Here is an 18,529-nt window from a genome sequence, read left to right on the forward strand (position 1 = left end):
AGTCTAAAAACATGGATGTTCCAGTGAGCTTTTGAGTGAAGAGGCCACCAGCCATGTATCTTGTTTTCAAACGGTGCTGCACTTTAATATTGTCCCCCATTTTATAGGTTTTAGTGTTTTAACGCAATCGGTTCCTTGTCCTCCTTCACCCGTCTCTATTTTTCTCATGGACTTTGCTTAGAGTTTTGCATTAATCACCCTCTGTACATAGAAGTTGATGTCTTGGTTTTAATCATTGTCATGTTATGTTGCTTTTATAACTATGTTATTATATTGTGTTTTAAATGTATGAGTTGTTTTTGTTATGTAAGCCACCCCGAGTCCCTTCGGGGTACAAGAATAAAGTTATTTATGTATGTATGTATGTATGTATGTATGTATGTATTTATTTATTGGAGTGAGCCGTCAGGCTCTGTTCCCTTCCATTTGGGTCTGTCTTTTTTCTTCCTGTGTCATTTCCCCTTCTTTCCCCACTACCTCTTCGCCTTCTTCAATGAGGTGTAGGGCAGTGGTTCTCAACGTGGGGTCCCCAGATGTTTTTGGCCTTCAACTCCCAGAAATCCTAACATCTAGTAAACTGGCTGGGATTTCTGAGAGTTGTAGGCCAAAAACATCTGGGGACCCCATGTTGAGAACCACTGGTGTAGGGTAAACACCCGACTCCTCCAGGGGCACTCTGGGCTTCATTTTTTTTCCACTGCTGAAATGGAGCCTCATGGAGCCCTGCCAGAAATGGCCCAGCATCATGTGATGGGCTCCATGGAACGAGAAGCAGGGAGAAGATGCTCCTCATACTGCATTTAATGAAGTCCTAAAATAATTTTATTTGACCAAAACTTTAGCAGTGGAAGAACCAACTGTGGTGGTATATCAGTAATCTAGGTATTTGACTGTTCCATGTTACTTGTCGTGGAATTTCATTTTCCCATATTTTGCATGGACATATGAACTGGCAGTATGGCACATATGGCTGTCCATACTATGTTAAACTCCTTCTCCCATCAGATTTTCTGACAACATGGCAATGGTCTGGTATTATGGGAGTTCATTCCTAGAATGTTTGGAAGTCCAGAGATTTTCCTGTCCTGATGTACACATTGAATCTTCAAAAATACTTTATCTTTTCCCTTTACCAAATATAATCAATCTTCCCTGTCCCAAAAACCTGGATTATATGAATAGCGTGCAATTGAGAATTACTCAGACCCAGTGTTGTGTAATGTTTTGATTCTGGGATTCTAGGAGACAAGAGTTGAAATTTGCGTGGCATTCCAAACCTCTTTCAACTTTGGTGTTGTATTTAATTAAAGAAACCTACAGATATAACAGCAACCCAGGAGTCCTTCAATTATTTTGTTTCCTTTGTTCTGTACTCCATCTTTTGGCACATGCCAGTATGATAAGAACACTTTCCTCCCATTCCCTAAGGGCACAGATTCACAACTCCAGAACTATCTAACTGCAAATTTCCAAAAACAGGCCCCTACTTGTCAGATCTGGCAGGTGAGCAAGGGAATCCATCGTGACACTGAATTTGGGGAGATAAAGAGGTTTTCATGGCCTTCTTATCTCTCCTTGAGATCTCAGACTACTCCAGGGAAACTTTTTCACCTAGGTGCCCTACTTTACTCTTTTAGAGGAAGACATGAGCACAGAAACACAGTTACATCAGTCAGTGCTCTTTTAATATCAGTTTTCAGATCTGTATCAGTAAAGGATTTTGAATGTTTAGATTTGCAAATTGGAATGGGACTTCAACTGAGAGAGGTCAGAAGTGCATTCTCAATGAACATACATACTGTACAATTAAAACATGTAAGGCAAATGTATTTAATCTTAAGTATATATCTGCCCTGCAGATGTGATGAGAAGCCAATTTACCAAACAAGGGCTGTGAAAAAAGAAAGTGATCCAAAACTGAACATTATGTTTGATGGGAAGCCAATGTACCAAAAAGAAAGGCACTCACTAGGCATGAGCTTTCTCATACGATTTCTTAAAAGAGGTTACAGCACTTGTATAACATCACCACCATTTTAGTAAGAAAGTAGTCATTAAAATATTATTGTAAGGAAATGCTAGCTGTTACAAAGGGCTGCTACAGAAGTACTTCCTTGTGTAGATGCAGCTGTAATTTTAAAGATCAACAAAGATGCAGATTCCTATTTATTAGACTTCTATTTATTATGTTTTGTTGCAAGCAAGAGACTTGTTTATTTTAAGCCTTCCAATGCAACTAGATACATCTGTTATTATGAATCATAAGTTTTGAGGAGGTTGGGTGAGTCAGTTAGGTTTATGTTTACTTTGGCTGACAAATTATAAACCTCTAAAGCAGTGGTTCTCAACCTGTGGGTCCCCAAGTGTTTTGGCCTACAACTCCTAGAAATCCCAGCTAGTTTACCAACTGTTAGGATTTCTGGGAGCTGAAGGCCAAAATATCTGGTGACCCACAGATTGAGAACCACTGCTCTAAAGAGAAGTTCATTCAGTTTGCATAGGACCACTCAAGAAATAGCTCCTTTTAGTAGGGCTCTTGTTTGTCAACACTGTTGTGACCCACATTTGTACTGCAATCTTAGGATAGAAATCCCATGTTTACAATCTTCAGGCTTGTCTGATTTACCATGTTCTTGCTTTGAGGTTTATGAGCTTGGGACCTACCAACATACCAAATGCAAGATACATAAACTAGGAATAAAAAGAAGAAGGAGCTGCTGAGCTATGGAACAGGGAAATCTATCAATGTCATTTTCTTACACTTTAGTTTTTTTTAAAGCCCTCAAAACATATTGGAATTATAGCACATCACGTTGAAGTCTTCAAAAACTAACTAGATTTCTTCACCTCTTTTAACAGCTATTCCTAGAAATGAGAAGCCTACATTTTACCTCCTGGCCTTGCAGAACAAGAGGCAGAAATCCTAATTCAGCAGTATATACTGGGATTCATATCTAGACTTTTAAGATTTAAGCAGTCTGTATCTTTAGCCAAGCTAATCCATTTGGAGCCCCCGGTGGTGCAGCGGATTAAACTGCTGAGCTGCTGAACCTGCTAACTGAAAGGTCAGCAGTTTGAATCTGGGACATGGGGTGAGCTCCTGCTGTTAGCCCCAACTTCTGCCAACCTAGCAGTTCAAAAACATGCAAATGTGAGTAGATCAATAGGTATTGCTCCAGTTGGAAGGTAATGGCGCTGCATGCAGTCATGCCAGCCACATGACCTAGGAGGTGTCTACGGACAGTACCAGCTCTTTGGCTTAGAAATGGAGAGGAGCACCAACCCCCAGGGTCGGACACAATTAGACTTAACGTCAGGGGAAAACATTTACCTTTACCTAATCTGTCTGTTTATGTTTTGTCCATGTGCGTAGTTTTTAAATCCCAGTCTCTTCTATCTTTGGTATGAAGAGGTTTGTTCATTTTGGAAAATTCTTATGAAAAATGACATGAAATGGAATTATCACCTGTATCTACAGAATTTGTGTTTAGTACCAAACGCAATTGACCTCACATGAAAGCCAACACATAACTCTTCCAAGATGTCTTCATTTCAGCAACCCTGTAGAGGTTGTGGTTCGGAAACATTAGGTTTTGTTTGCTAAAACAAGTGGAAGTCAGAGTGAAGGTACCTTCGCTTTTCAAACCCAGGCCAGATTACAGTTTTATCTTGGAATCTGGGACATCCAAAAATCTGAATGACTTTTAACTTCCATTTTTCCTTGACATACTTCCCCCAGAGCTTTGAAGAGCTCCTTTAAAATTCAGAGTAAAGCCCAGAGCAAATTCACCACCCAATCAACATGGGAGACACCAGCTGCTATTGCAGCCTTATGAAACTGAGGACAGGAAGACAAATGGAAAAATAATGAAGAGCAAGATGAAAAATCACTTAAAACTGTGTTTAGTTATTCATATGACCATTTCTCATTTGATGCTGACCTATTTGGATTTAAGGTACAGTAGAGTCTTGCTTATTCAACATAAACGGATCGGCAGAATGTTGGATAAGCGAATATGTTGGATAATAAGGAGAGATTAAGGAAAAGCCTATTAAACATCAAATTATGTTATGATTTTACACATTAAGCACCAAAACATCATGTTATACAACAAATTTGACAGAAAAAGTAGTTCAATACACAGTAATGCTATGTAGTAATTACTGTATTTACGAATTTAGCACCAAAATATCACGATGTATTGAAAACTGACTACAAAAATGCGTTGGATAATCCAGAATGTTGGATAAGTGAGTGTTGGATAAGTGAGACTCTACTGTACTAATATTTGAATGCACAACAGAATGAGGCCCACAATAAGACACCCTTACAATTCTGTACAACTCAGAACAACTTTAGGCTGGATTTTTGTGTCTGGAAAATAATAATAATAATAATAACAACAACAACAACAACTTTATTTTTATACCCTTCCCCATCTCCCAAATGGTACTCAGGATGGCTTACACATGTGGCAAATGCCCATAAATACAATACCATTCATCCATCAAAGTAAAAACATAGGTAAAGTAAAAACAATAAAAGTAGCAAAACAGTTTAAAAACACAATTAAAATATAACATAAGAATATCAGACAGCTGCATAAACAATACTCAGGAAGCCCAATTACCATAGTACAATGGACGTGATCAAGATATACAAGGGCCGGGCAAAGGCAAGTAGCATAGATAGGGCCAGGTATTGGCTAAAGTGAAGATAGCAGCATAATCTTCTGGATTATAATTATAATACAAAAGACTAGATTAGCATACATCCTCACTGAACCATCACATCTGAGAATCTACCAGAATGATAATAATGTGGACCATTTCAGGACTTCTGAAAACCTCTCTGTGGTGTACATATGTAGTATATATATGTACACCTGGAAGCTACAAGGCGTAGAGCCTTTTCGACCTATGCTCCAGTTCTGTGGAACTCATTGCCTCCATATGTTAGAGCAATGTCAGAGTTGTGACCTTTTGTAAAACCGCTCAAGACTTGGCTGTTTGGTTGTGCATTTAAGTAAATTAGATCTAATTTGCCAAATAGTCACTGTTGAATGTTTTTATGTTGAATGTTTTTATATTGTGGAGTGATATTTTAAATTGTAAGTCGCCCGGAGCACTCTGGTGGAGAGCGACTAATTAAGAAATAAAGTGAAGTGAAGTGAAATGAAAGTGAAGTATACAAAGATGCCCAGTTACTGAAAGGGAGTTGGGTACAATTTCCATAATGCTACAATGAATAATTCACTTCCAGACATATTTTGAAACATAATAGCTCTATCACAGACTCTACTGTGTGTTTACAATCTTTGATTGTAAAGAGGGAGGAATGAATGTAATTAATCAAAGAAATGTTTAGATGCTAAAGTTGTTTAGGTTGCTTTTGTACAATGCTTCATCCAATGTTTCAGTTTAGGGCTTTCCCAGCCATATTATCACAGACTTTTCACTAGAGATGCCATTATCAAATTTGGACCATTGCATGTTTCCTCCCGCTATAAGAAATCCCTTCTTCACAACGGCTTCATTTCTGCTTTATCTCACAGGTCTATCTCATTGCTTTGACTCAGAAAATGAGCTACATTCTTCCCAGTTGCTCCAGGAAACCCACTTCAGTGTGATGCCTAGCAAAGCAGATGAGCTCAAATAAGCGATAAGATCAGGTAGTGGCTACATTTACAGAAAAGTATCCATTTTACTCAAGTTCTTAAGCGTACAGGTATGTTTCCAGGAAGCTGGCATCAGTCCCAAGGCATCAGGATTTAGACAAAGGAGCAAGTTGTCTTCCCATCTCTCTGTGTGGGTTGCAAACAGGATTTTGTTCTCAATCAAAGCTGAATGGTATAAATTACCCATTTTTGATTTCTGAACTGTAAAGAGCAGCTGCCTTATTTTGGTAAAAACACAAGAAAGGCACTCAGAATTTGCCATTAGTCATTGAAATTCATAGGCACTGACTGCTCTCATGAACTGAAAAGAATGTTAGATACTTCCTTCTTGCACCTGGTACCCTCCAGTTATGTTGTTGAATAACCCCCACCATTCTCAGCCAGGATAGCCATTAGGTTTAGAAAAATATGTAGGTGATCTACCTATTGTAGATTCTGCCTGCACTATGCAGCTCCACCAGATTCATGCCACTTTATTAAAATAGTTTCATCTTTGCAAATCCTGGGATTTGTAGTTTGATGAGTTACTTAGAAAGTACAAAGGTACTCTGGGAAAAGGGTCAATACTGATTCAATCAGTATTTTATTGTAATCTATTTGTTGAAAATAGCAACCTCCCAAGCCTTTCATATTTATTTGTTAATGTATATATTTGCTAACCTGTATTCTATGTGTGAGGGGCCCCTGGTGGCACAGTGTGTTAAAGCGCTGAGCTGCTGAACTTGCAGACCAAAAGGTCCCAGGTTCAAATCCCGGGAGCGGAATGAGTGCCTGGGGTGAAGGGTCAGCACTAGGTGAGGGGAAACAAGGGGAAGGCAGATAGAGGTAAATATAACAAATATGTAATGGAGTTAGAGGATGAATATATTATAGAAGGACCAAGAAAATCACAGGTTCGAATCCAGGGAGCGGAGTGAGCGTCTGCTGTTAGCCCCAGCTTCTGCCAACCTGGAAATTTGAAAACATGCAAATGTGAGTAGATCAATAGGTACCGCTCTGGCGGGAAGGTAACAGCGCTCCATGCAGTCATGCTGGCCACATGACCTTGGAGGTGTCTACGGACAACGCCGGCTCTTTGGCTTAGAAATGGAGATGAACACCAACCCCCAGAGTCGGACACAACTGGACTTAATGTCAGGGGGAAAGCTTTCCCTTTCCCTATATTATTAGAAGTCAAAACATATGTATTTCTGTATTACAATATATTATGGGGAAGTGGTACATACAAGAGAATGTGGCAATGTACTTGTTTGGGGGAATGGAATACCTGTATTATGTGTACTTGATTATCTCTAATTTCCTTTTTACATTTTGTATGTCATTAAATCATGCAATAAAACCTTTTAAAAATGTTTAATAAATGAACAGTTGGATCTGCTCTGTGCAGTTATATCGGTTTTATGTTAGAGTAGAATCTCACTTATCCAACCTTCACTCATCCAACATTCTGTAGTATCCAACGCAGTCTGACTCCCGCCCAGATCCACCGCTATTTCTCTAGGTAGCAATTCTATCTTTATTTGAAGACAATTTTTTAGTAGTCAATGTTTTTGTAGTCAATGTTTTCAATACATTGCAATGTTTTGGTGCTAAATTTGTAAATACAGTAATTACTACATAACGTTACTGTGTATTGTTTTACATTGCATTGTGTTACTTTACCTTGAGTCCCTCTATTGGGAGAAAGGCAAGATAATAATAAAGTAAATAGTATTGGAAAAAACTGCACCCAGTCTCTGGGCACATATCCCTTTGGAAATAAATGGCAGTCATAACTTTATTGAAAAGGTTAAAATGATGTTGTATCCGTTTGACAAATGTGAATCTCCATGAGCATGTGGAAAAGCATGAAAAGCATGACCTTGTTAGAAGTCAACCCTTTGAACAAGTGATATTCATAAGCATTCATGTAATGGCACACAGGTAACTCAGCTGTTAAACTGAAGAGCCATGTCTTTGAACTGCCAAGGCCAAAGACATGCCATTACAAAAATATATTTGGTTAGCAGAGGATGGTTGAATTTGCTGTTGTAATTGTAATTGCCCAAAATATATACACTCCCTTGAAACATCTTCGTTTAAAATATGCATTCAGAGATAAAAAAAAAACAAAAAAAAACAAAGTCTTCTTTGAAAAATAACATATCTTGTTTACTCACAAACATCTTATATTAATTCACCATACAGGCACATTTACTGAAGTTTAGTTATAGATAGGATGTAGTTCTCTCTGTGTGTGTTAAGTACACAGGGTATCATTCTTAATCAATAGTCCATAGTCTTTAGGTATACTTGTACTCACTGAATTCCATAAGTCATACTTCTCTACTGAAGTCCAAATAGCAACATGCATCCACCTCCACTGAGGTGTTAAACAGACACACATCCACCTCCACTGAGATGGATACCAGATACTGAATACAAAATGGAGTCCTGAGTCTGAACATAGTACAATCACATGACTATAACTGCTCCCACACCATAGCGGTACAGTTAAACTTGCAAATCAACATACACATAGAATAAGTAAAGGTAAAGGTTTCCTCTGACGTTAAGTCCAGTCATGACCCACTCTGGGGGTTGGTGCTCATCTCCATTTCTAAGCCGAAGAGCCGGCGTTGTCCGTAGACACCTCCAAGGTCATGTGGCCGGCATGACTGCATGGACCGCTGTTACCTTAATGCCAGAGCGGTACCTATTGATCTACTCACATTTGCATGTTTTCAAATTTCCAGGTTCGCAGAAGCTGGGGCTAACAGCAGACGCTCACTCCGCTCCCTGGATTCGAACCTGTGATTTTCTTGGTCCTTCTATAATATATTCATCCTCTAACTCCATTACATATTTGTTATATTTACCTCTATCTGCCTTCCCCTTGTTTCCCCTCGCCTAGTGCTGACCCTTCACCCCAGACCAGCCTATTAGAATTTGTATTTCTAACATTCCATTGTTTCTATTACAGGTTTGTTCCCCTTATTTTCTAAATATATAAATACTGTATACAAATTTTCCAACTGTTCAATCTCATCCTGAAAGTGTATTGCTGGGACCAAAACATGAGGATGCTCCGGGTCACGCATGCTTCCTAGTGCGCTCTCTGGAGGCAGGCTTCCCAATCTGAAAATACCTGAAGATCAGCCTCTTGGGAGGAAACTCTGGATCACTTTTCAATAGTGTGGGATTGAGAGCACAAAGTCCACAGCATCACTCAGGTCTTTACATCCGATAAGCCCCCATCCAACCTTCTGCCCAATGTCTAGAGAAAAGCAAAGCTCGACCAAACTTACCCAAACAGCTCTCCACTGGCAAGACGCCCAGGCTGTTCCTCTCCTTTCTGCAACCTCTTTCCTTCCTTCTCACTATTTTGTGGAGAAGTTTGGAGCAAGGCAGGGAATTCCTTGCTCCTTGTTTAACCTTGTTTGCTGGTTTCCCTTGCAGATCCCTAACCGGGCACATGCAAGAGGAGAAAGCAAGGCGTGACTGAAATGGGGATGGATCTCCTTTGCGGTGGGAAGAAAGGGAGGGAGGAGATTGGAAAGGGTTTTTTCCCCCCTTTCCCTGGTTGCATTTTCTCTCTTCTTTCTGTGCGCAACGTCTTAAGTTAGTGTGTGGGACACAAGATGACCTTCTTTCCATCAATGGGGGACCACTATGAACTCCAAAGGGGTTGTTCTCGTTTGGAGAGCTGGGCTTCCGATCTGGGACAAGAAGTTCCCAGCACAACACACACACACACTTTGCAGTTCTCTGCCATTTTTACAAGATGCTCAGGTAGGGACGGGAGGGAGCCCCCCCTTCACCAGAAAGTCTCACATATTTAAAGCCACTGCCATTGAGAAGAGTGGTATGTCTTCCAGAAGAGATTTCAGGAAGCTCTTTGAGCAGGTGAAGGGGCTCCATGCGCACCCAGAGGGGTGTGTATGTCTTTAAGGTGAGGAATGCAAGCCAGGAATGTCAACAAGCAATTACACACCAGGGTCAGAAAGGAGGGCAAAGGAGGCCATGAAAAACCCACTCTGCTTTTCAACTGGGTATCTTTTTTTTTTTACCCTGACAAAATACAACTTTTGTCTCTCCAGAGAATGGCAACCAAAATGGTCAAATATCTGGAAGACAAGCCCTAAGGAATAGTTTAGGAAACTGGAGGTTTAATAGGCACATTAACAAGCTTCTGAGGTTCAAAGAAGAAATCATGCTCCGGTATCTTAGGGCTTCTGTGTCACTTTCATTTTTGGAAAAAAACTCACAAGAGGTTTTAGGAACTGCACATGTGTCTCTCCAGACCTTGGAGGGCTGCCCTTTCCTTAAAACAGGCACCTTTGGAGGTGTAAGTAGCAATGCTGCACATTTCCCCAATGAGTTTCAGGGTGGATCTCTTTTCTCAGAGCAGCAATGACTAAAAAATCACCTGTTGTAAAGATTAACATTTGATGATCTGCTCATTCTAGATTAGTTAGAACTCCTACAATTGAAGAAATTATTAATAGCCTATTATCTTTTTTGTAACCATGTTTTGTCTTTAACAACACTGTACGTACTCCTTGGTTTAGCAAGGGAGTGGCTGGATTCAGATGTCAAGTCTGTGAACTCATTTTCTACTACAAAAAAATGTAGAAACCTTGGACTAAAAAGAGAGCTGTTTAAAAATTCTGCTAGAAAGGCAGTTTGGCGTTGACTTTATTATAATATTTATACTCTGCTTTATCTCTCTTGCACAGATTTGATCTGACACTGAGAATTGAATCTTCTCATTTTCCCTGCTCCCCCCCCCTAAAAAAATGGAATTGGCTGTGGCCACTCTTGCAGCCAATTAAAGTATTTTAAGTTAATTCCCTTTATGTCAAGTATTTTCCTCTTTATTCATACAATCTGCAGGAAGATTATCAAGTTTACTAGAGGAACAAGATGTTGACAGAAAGTAATTTCATTGCCTGCACAAAACCTCAAAAGATACCAAAAGTAACTGTCAAAAGTCAGATGCCAATGGAGAGCAAAACCGAGTTTAATTCAGTTATAGCCCAAAAACAATTCAACAACCTAAAAATGGCTTAAAACACTTAACATTCAGTGTTATAAAGCAGTCTAAACAAAGAAGCGCCAAAAAACGTGAATTGGCGAATAATCCGGATTAATCAGGAATATAATCCGGATTAAACCAAAAGTCCTCCAAATAAGCCCAAAAGTTCAGAGCGGGCTTAGAATGAACATACAAAGTAAAGTAGACAGCTTCGAAGCCCCAAAAAACCACCTAAAGCCCAGAAGTACAGAAGCAACTTTAAACCCAAACAGGGCAGAAAAGCTCTCAACTGAGAGCAGCTAAGCAAGCGGAGCTGAAGGACACTGGCAGGCAAAACACCAAGCCAGGAGTTAAAGGAGCAGAGAGAGAAGCCGGTCTGAGGTCGTCAAGCCGATCCGAGGTCGGGATGGGGAGACAGTGTCAAACCGCTGCAGGAGCGAAGCCCAAGCCAGGAGTTTAAAGGTGCAAGGCGTAGAAGCGTCGTCAAGCCGGTCCGAGGTCGGGATAGGAGTCAGCGTCAGGGTCAGAAAACAAGCCAGGAGTCAGGAGCAGAAAGCAGCCACGGAACAGAGAGCGACGCCAAGCAGTGTTTAAGGGCAAAGACGAGAGCCGAGTCGAGTTCCAGTCCAAGGTCCAGGGAATCAAGTCATCAAAAGGAGATCCACAACACGGAATGGCTCAGAGAGCCAAAGCAACGAGAGCGAACAGCAGCTAATGCAAAATAGTAATAGCAGTGCAGTCCAGGAAAACCCACACAATTCCAGTCCTCCGTTGCAGAATAACCCGGATCAAACTTACATCTGTTGCAAAGTTCCTGTCCAGTCTTCAGTAACACGAACAGGAAACCCAATGGCACCCAGCAACACCTTGCCACACGCAAAGTATAATGGCCAAACATCCCCAATTTATCCAGGTCTCCCTGGATGTCCAAACTCTAACGCCCAAGGAACAGGTGTCCCAACTTCTTAATCCGAATCAGAGCTCCACACAGCCAACGCCCTTGGGTCAGGCGTCCCAAATTCTTCATCGGAGTCCCAATCATCTTGCCCATGCCCAACTCTATCCACACCTGTGGACCCACCCTCATTCATCCAAACAGACCAAGTGGGATCTGCTTCTGAAGATACGCAAGCCTCTCCAGCATCAGCAGCATCCATGGGCCCTGATTCCTCCCCAAGCACCTCCGGTGCCCATCCCCAGTCTGTGCCCACTTCCTCCGTTACCACCTTTTCCCCAGCATCCATTTCCACTTCAATATCCCCACATGAATCCCCCTCAGAAGACTCCCCATCAATTTCCCTGATCCTCTTCCTATGCAACTCCTCCAACAAGCCCTCCTCGCGAGGGTTTTTCCTTCCTCTCCTGATCCCACCACTATCATTCACAGGCTCGGAAGGCTCATTCACAACAGTAACATTAAAAAGTACTATGGACAAAGCATCTGTTGAAACAGTTTGCTTCTGCTTTTTTTTTGCTCTTTTGGTTTGGCTCAGCATTTGCTGTTTCAGTATTAAATGGAAAAAAGTATCTGCTTGATATTCTGGAGGTGGGTAGGAAGGACTAAGACTACATTTAATAGTTCCTTCATTGTGGTCTGACAGAAGGGAAGGCATATTTCAAATTGTGGCAAATCGGTATTTTCTTTATTTGGATTGTAAGAGAGAGGAGACATTTACCATTTATAGAAAGTCTGTTAGGTAACCGGATTCGAACCTGTGACCTTTCGGCCCGCAAGTTCAGCGGCTCAGCGTTTTAACACACTGTGCCACCGGGAGCTCCGTTCTTTGTAGTCGAGGTATAAAAATAATATGTAAGTTGAGTGATGCCTGCCTTGAGAACAGTCCATGTGAAAGAGATCTAGGAGCCTTAGCAGACCATGAGCTGAATGTGAGTGTACTGTGGCAGCTTTAAAAGCCAATGCAATTCTAGGTTGCATCAATAGGAATATACTATTGAGGTAGACGGAAGTCATAGACCCCCCTTTATTCCGCTTTGATCAGACCTTATCTGGAATACTGTGGACATCGCAATTCAAGAATATTGACAAGCTGGAAGGTGTCCAGAGAAGGGTGACCAAAATGATCAAAAGTTTGGAAACCAAGCCCTATGAGAATTGGCTCCGGGAGTTGGGTAAGTTTAATTTGGAGAAAAGAAGGCTGAGAGAAAACATGATAACCATGTTTAAATATTTGAAAGGATGACACATTGAGGAGGGAGCAAGTTTGTTTTCTGCTGCTCTGGAGATTAGGACATGGAGCAATGGATTCAAATTGTAAGAAAGGGAATACTACCTAAACATTAGGAAGAACATTGTGATAGTAAGAGCTGTTTGGGAGTGGAATATGCTGCCTTGGAGCGTGGTGAGTTGCTTTCTCTGGAGTTTTTAAAGTAGAGGCTGGATACTCATCTTTGATTGTGTGTTCCTGCATGACATGGGAGTTGGACTGGATAACCCATGTGGTCTCTTCCAACTCTATGATTCTATGGCTTCAATAGTGTTGTCTACACCAGTGCTATTCAAACTGGTGTCTATAGACAGGTGCTGGTCTCTGAGCCAGTCTGCAGCATGTTTTCAGGAAGGTAAAAACAACTGTAGTCACTGGCTCACTAGGAACAAAGACCCATCCTGCTAGGCCCTCACATCAGTTATTTTAGGAAGTACTGATTTTGTACATTCTCCTGTTTTTTTTTCTGATGGGAAGGGGGTGGGGAGATGTAAAATGCAAAAAACTACATTACAAAATGTCCATACATTTGAACCAGAACTGTGGTTTCTTTTTTTCTACTAATGAGAAACTGGAAGGTACAATACTAGTGAAAACTAGACAATACTAGTGAAAACTGCTTTTATCTTGTATACTCCACCCTTTTAACAAGCAATACAAAACTTCTAATATTGTATTGGCCTTTCTAGGCACACATGTACATATTTGTACTTTGGAGATGCTTCAATGTTAAACTGAAATGAGTAGTGATTTAAAGAGCCAATTTACAATACTAACTCTTAAATCAGCAACATTTACATTCTATATTTACAATGTCCCAAATTTATTACATGACACAAATTCAGTTGAACATGATACTTAGAATGGAAAAAGCATAGAGATGTAAGAATGAAACTATCTTGATATGATTTACAATACTACTCTATGTTCAGAGGTAAGACTTAACAGGTTTAATCCTAAATATTTTTTAGGTTTATAGCCCTAAATAATAAATGCACAACTTAATTTCCATAAAAAGAACGAACCATTCAGAAAATGGCAATAATTAGCTAATTAAAATTAGTATCTTACGTCAAAATATTTTTTGAAAGACAGCCATTTCAAATTAGACTAGACACATAAAAAATAATACAAAAGTTTAAACTTAATAATGCCATCATAAACTATATTTTAATAGAAAAAGTTTTATATTAATTGCTTCTTTGGCTTAAACTATGGAAAATTTTGTCCTTTGTGCTCTTTTGAACTACAACCCACAATTTCTCACCACTGGCTTTACTAGGTGGGAGCTTCAGACAAAACATCTGAAAGACCAAAGGATCTTTGACTTCATATTCCAAATGAGCCACAGTTATGTCCATATCCTTAAAAAGTGCTGTGATAATATATTAGTCTGGAAGCATATGAAGTCATGTATTATAGTGATACTATTGAGTAAACACAGATGTCTATTCTAAACAATGTAATGAACTATATAACACAGTAGTGGTTCCACACGTAAGTAGTACACAATATGTATATTAGAGCATCATATACATATAACATACACAGAAACCATACTCAGTCCTAAGGTATATAACTCAAAAGTATCTAACTCAGTATTATAAATCAAACAAAATGATACAAGTCTCTGCAGTCCTAAAAGGTTAGGATTGGCTACAAGGCAAACTGATTCAGAGTGTCTGCAGTTCTGGAGGGATTCCTCAGGACTCCACAGGTTTTGGATCAATAGTGAAGCCAAGTAGACAGAGTCAATGCTGATGTAACTCCTGAGTAGGTGGTAATATATCCGTTCACACCGTTTGCACGCCGTTTATAACCACAAAATCCACAGCAGCATATTGATACTGCGAACATAATTAAGAATACCTGATGCAGAGCCATCAATAAAGAAATAATAAAGCTTTTGCCGCTTACCAGAAGAAGGGTTACCGAAACTGGGATAAAACCCGGAACCAGTTATAAACGGCGTGCAAACGGTGTGAACGGATATATTACCACCTACTCAGGAGTTACATCAGCATTGACTCTGTCTACTTGGCATCACTATTGATCCAAAACCTGTGGAGTCCTGAGGAATCCCTCCAGAACTGCAGAGACTCTGAATCAGTTTGCCTTTTAGCCAATCCTAACCTTTTAGGACTGCAGAGACTTGTATCATTTTGTTTGATTTATAATACTGAGTTAGATACTTTTGAGTTATATACCTTAGGACTGAGTATGGTTTCTGTGTATGTTACATGTATATGATGCTCTAATATTCATATTGTGTACTACTTATGTGTGGAACCACTACTGTGTTATATAGTTCATTACATGTATTATAGTGAGCCTTTATTGTTCTAAAAATTTTGCAATTTCAGGAGGTTCATCTTCACCAAAACGATCTTTAAGTAGAAAATTAACAATCTTTTCAAGCTTTACAACCTGGAAAAACAAGAAATCACAAAGTTACAATTGAACAGTGCTTTCTTTTGCTCATATTATTTCAAAAAGTGACACTAGGTGACCTATGTCTAAGTACATTCTGCAACTGTACAACAATTTCTTTACTGCCTTATTTCTTTCACTAGTTTTCTTTCCCATAATACCAAATTTCATTGCATAATAGTCACACACCCTTTTCTGGGTCCCAGTTTTTTTAAAAATTTCCTTGGATAATAGTATAGCACCCTTAGTTTATGGGTGCTGGTATTATGTGAAGGAGGCCCTTTGTAGCTGTACAGAGGAAAGGCAGGCAAGTAAGTTCAACTGCCCAGTCACCTCTCCACCCTGAACTACAGAGGCTTGCCATGGCCAAGCTCGAAGCGAACAGGCATTGAACACCCTGTCTGCCTCTCCCCTCCATAGTTACACTTTAAGGGCGCAACCGTGCGGGCAGGTGAGCCATAATCTACCTGAATGGTTGTGCCCTAAAAGGGACTATTACACTGTGAAAAAAGCCCCCTTTGAGAGGGTTGTTTTCACTGCATAGTAGTTGTGATCGCGTAATAGCTATATCCCTTTCCCTCCCAAAATGCGAAAAAGTGTGACTATTATGCAATGAAATAGGGAAATTATTTTACCATATTTTCTTGTCTCCATTTTTGTTTTTGTTTTGAAGACTGATATTCCCCTGCTTCATTTTCACTTGAGGTCAGAAATGTCTTTTTTAAATTACTATTTCTTTCAACCGTAGTGATGCATTGTGTAGCAGTCAACTGGATGATCCATTTTTTCCCCTCTCATTCCCCAATTTGCTTATTAGCCATTGCTGGGACTTCTTTATATTTATATTTTGTCAATCTCTTTCTTAATAATCTCTGTACAATTGGAGAAGGGTCAAAAAACATACTGGGCTTGTTAGCAAGAGATAATGAACTGCTGAAGGAGGACAGGTTTCAAACTGAAAATGAAACGTGGACTCCTGCTAGTTGGGACAGCAAATAGGAGGAATCCAATCATGATGGATTCCTCCTTTATTATTATAATAATATATATTTATACTCCACTTTATCTCTCCTGAAAAAGATTCAAAGTGGCTTGTGCCATCCTGAGAATGACATATCTCACTGAAGACATACAAACTTTCCAAATATTAGTTCAGGTGAATTTTCATGCTGTGCTTGCATAATCACCATTACCAAAGTTTATCTTCCTTGTGAAAAATTGAGGGTTTTTTTAAAAGCCAATGTCTAACACTGCTAATTTTATATATCTCAAAACCGAGCTAAATTACAACCTTGGGTTTGGTTCCAAAGAGATCTTTATCTCTATAGTCTTCACTCAAAATCAGATGAAAAGCACTGAAATCTCAACATTATGTTTCTCTGTCACATTTCAGCTACAGACATTTTAGTCTCATGGCATGTATAAAGTGATCTGGATAATGATCTCAAAACCACAATTTTACTAGGTCTGGAAACAATTACTTAAATTTTCAATACTTACTCGCTTTTTCCAATCTGTAAAGCAGAACTTATCTTTCTCTGCACATTCTAAAAGACATAAAATCCATTGTAATAAGCACTGAGAATGATGATAGGAAGATATTTCCAGTTTTGTACACTTAAATAGACTCCCAGTTAACTGGAACTCAACCAACTGGAACTCTCAAGCAACCAACAAAACTTTAGAAGAAATACTTTAAAATAAAAATTAACATTAAGCCCATGTTTCGAATACATTTGACTCCTGCCAATTCACATGTGTAAACATTTTGTCTGTCTTTATCTGACTTAATTTGCTTTTAATTACTGTATTTCAATATTAATATCACATCAATAAAGAGTTCATGGCATGATATAACAGGGAATATAATATTAATTAGGCCTATTTTAGTAGTAACTCTCAAGCAACCAGAAACTAGATTTATCCAGCATCTACTAATCCTCATGGATGTTGGTAAATGGAGAATCAACTGTAATGACTTCTCATGTTTTTATGCATGTGATAATAGATATTATGAATCCTAACACAAAGCATGTACAGTTATACCAGAAACATGAATTGCCGCTTGTGTAAAGTACTTACGATTTCCACTGATGCAGCAGACAGAGTTTTCAATTACCATTTCATCTGCTGTTTCTAGAGTACGATTTTCACAATTTTTCTGGATAGTTACTTCATGAATATTTTTATTGACTCCTTTTACTGTAATTATGACACACTCATTAAATAAGAGACTTTTGATCTTCTCTGTTGCTGGTGCTGTAATCCCTAGAATATTGATAAATCTTAAATTAAAGTCTAGATTACTAATAGTGTAATTCCAAACAAAAGTAAGTCTATTTAGCTCAGTTGGGTTGCCAGTAGATGTTTATAGAATTACAATATTGAAATGTCAATATTTTTTCCATACTCAATATCTTAATTATATATGAAACACTGTGAAAAATAATGTCATGTATTGAATTAGATCTGAACATTTTTGCCTACCTCTAGAATACAGCTTGCATACTTTTGTGCTTTCCTGAGAGAAAAAGCTTATTCGGGCAAACACAGTGAGCTTAAGAGTCCTCCGTTTTAAAGGTCACTGCTATTCTGGCTGTCGCTAACAGGATCTATCACATGTAGAATTGCTCAGATATTATAAAGAATCTAAAATGCCACATTAAGTCCCTATTTCTAAATTGTCACATTAAGTCAGTTTCTCAGTTATGAAGAAATGCTGAAGAGAAGCACAATGCCTGCTCTGTGGAACACGGCACAAATTTATTATAATTTATAACTTACCTTCCTTTCTAAAAGAAAAAAAAACACCCCAGAAAATGGCAGTGGCAGTGGGGGGGGGGGGGATGGGATAACAGTACAACTATGTAACTAAAACTGTGTTTTGCATCAGGGCCATGATACCAAAATCTTTGGATGCTCAAGTCCCATTACATACAATGGTATAATAAAATGGTGCCCCTTGTATAAAATAGCAAAATCAAACTCTGTTTCTTTTTTATTTTTCAAGCTATGGATGGTAAAAACTATGGATACAGAATCTGTGGATAAGGAAGGCTGATTTTATACTGAGATTCAAATTGGTAGCTTAAAACCAGTTGTTTGTCCCAATTCACAGTAGACCTGCTGAAAAAATGGGAACCTGGTAGGTTAGCACCTACAGAGTTTTCACTTATTCA

At 39.2% G+C, this 18,529-nt stretch overlaps 2 protein-coding genes across 12 annotated transcripts in view; both read right to left on the minus strand.

Moving 5' to 3' along the window:
- Nucleotides 1-14,483, minus strand: part of vwa2 (von Willebrand factor A domain containing 2) — a gene marked incomplete at its 3' end in the record, with an annotated part of 58,990 nt that extends 44,507 nt beyond the window's left edge. The window contains 1 exon segment of the mRNA XM_062975694.1: nucleotides 8,966-14,483.
- Nucleotides 14,484-15,122: 639 nt separating this feature from the next.
- Nucleotides 15,123-18,529, minus strand: part of tdrd1 (tudor domain containing 1) — a 66,533-nt gene continuing 63,126 nt past the window's right edge. For 5 of the 11 annotated variants that reach the window (XM_016995067.2, XM_062975698.1, XM_062975697.1 and 2 more), the window contains 3 exons: nucleotides 17,433-17,618; nucleotides 16,851-16,897; nucleotides 15,124-15,347 (listed from right to left, as the gene is read on the minus strand). In XM_016995067.2, the coding sequence (XP_016850556.2) occupies nucleotides 15,255-15,347; nucleotides 16,851-16,897; nucleotides 17,433-17,618 (326 nt within the window). In that variant the 3' untranslated portion in view covers nucleotides 15,124-15,254. Of the gene's footprint in view, nucleotides 15,348-16,850; nucleotides 16,898-17,432; nucleotides 17,619-18,529 lie in introns of all 11 variants that reach the window. The other 6 variants (XM_062975700.1, XM_062975695.1, XM_062975703.1 and 3 more) reach the window with 4 other exon arrangements.

Source organism: Anolis carolinensis, chromosome 3 (genome assembly GCF_035594765.1).
Source record: "Anolis carolinensis isolate JA03-04 chromosome 3, rAnoCar3.1.pri, whole genome shotgun sequence".
NCBI classification, from domain to species: Eukaryota; Metazoa; Chordata; class Lepidosauria; order Squamata; family Dactyloidae; genus Anolis; species Anolis carolinensis.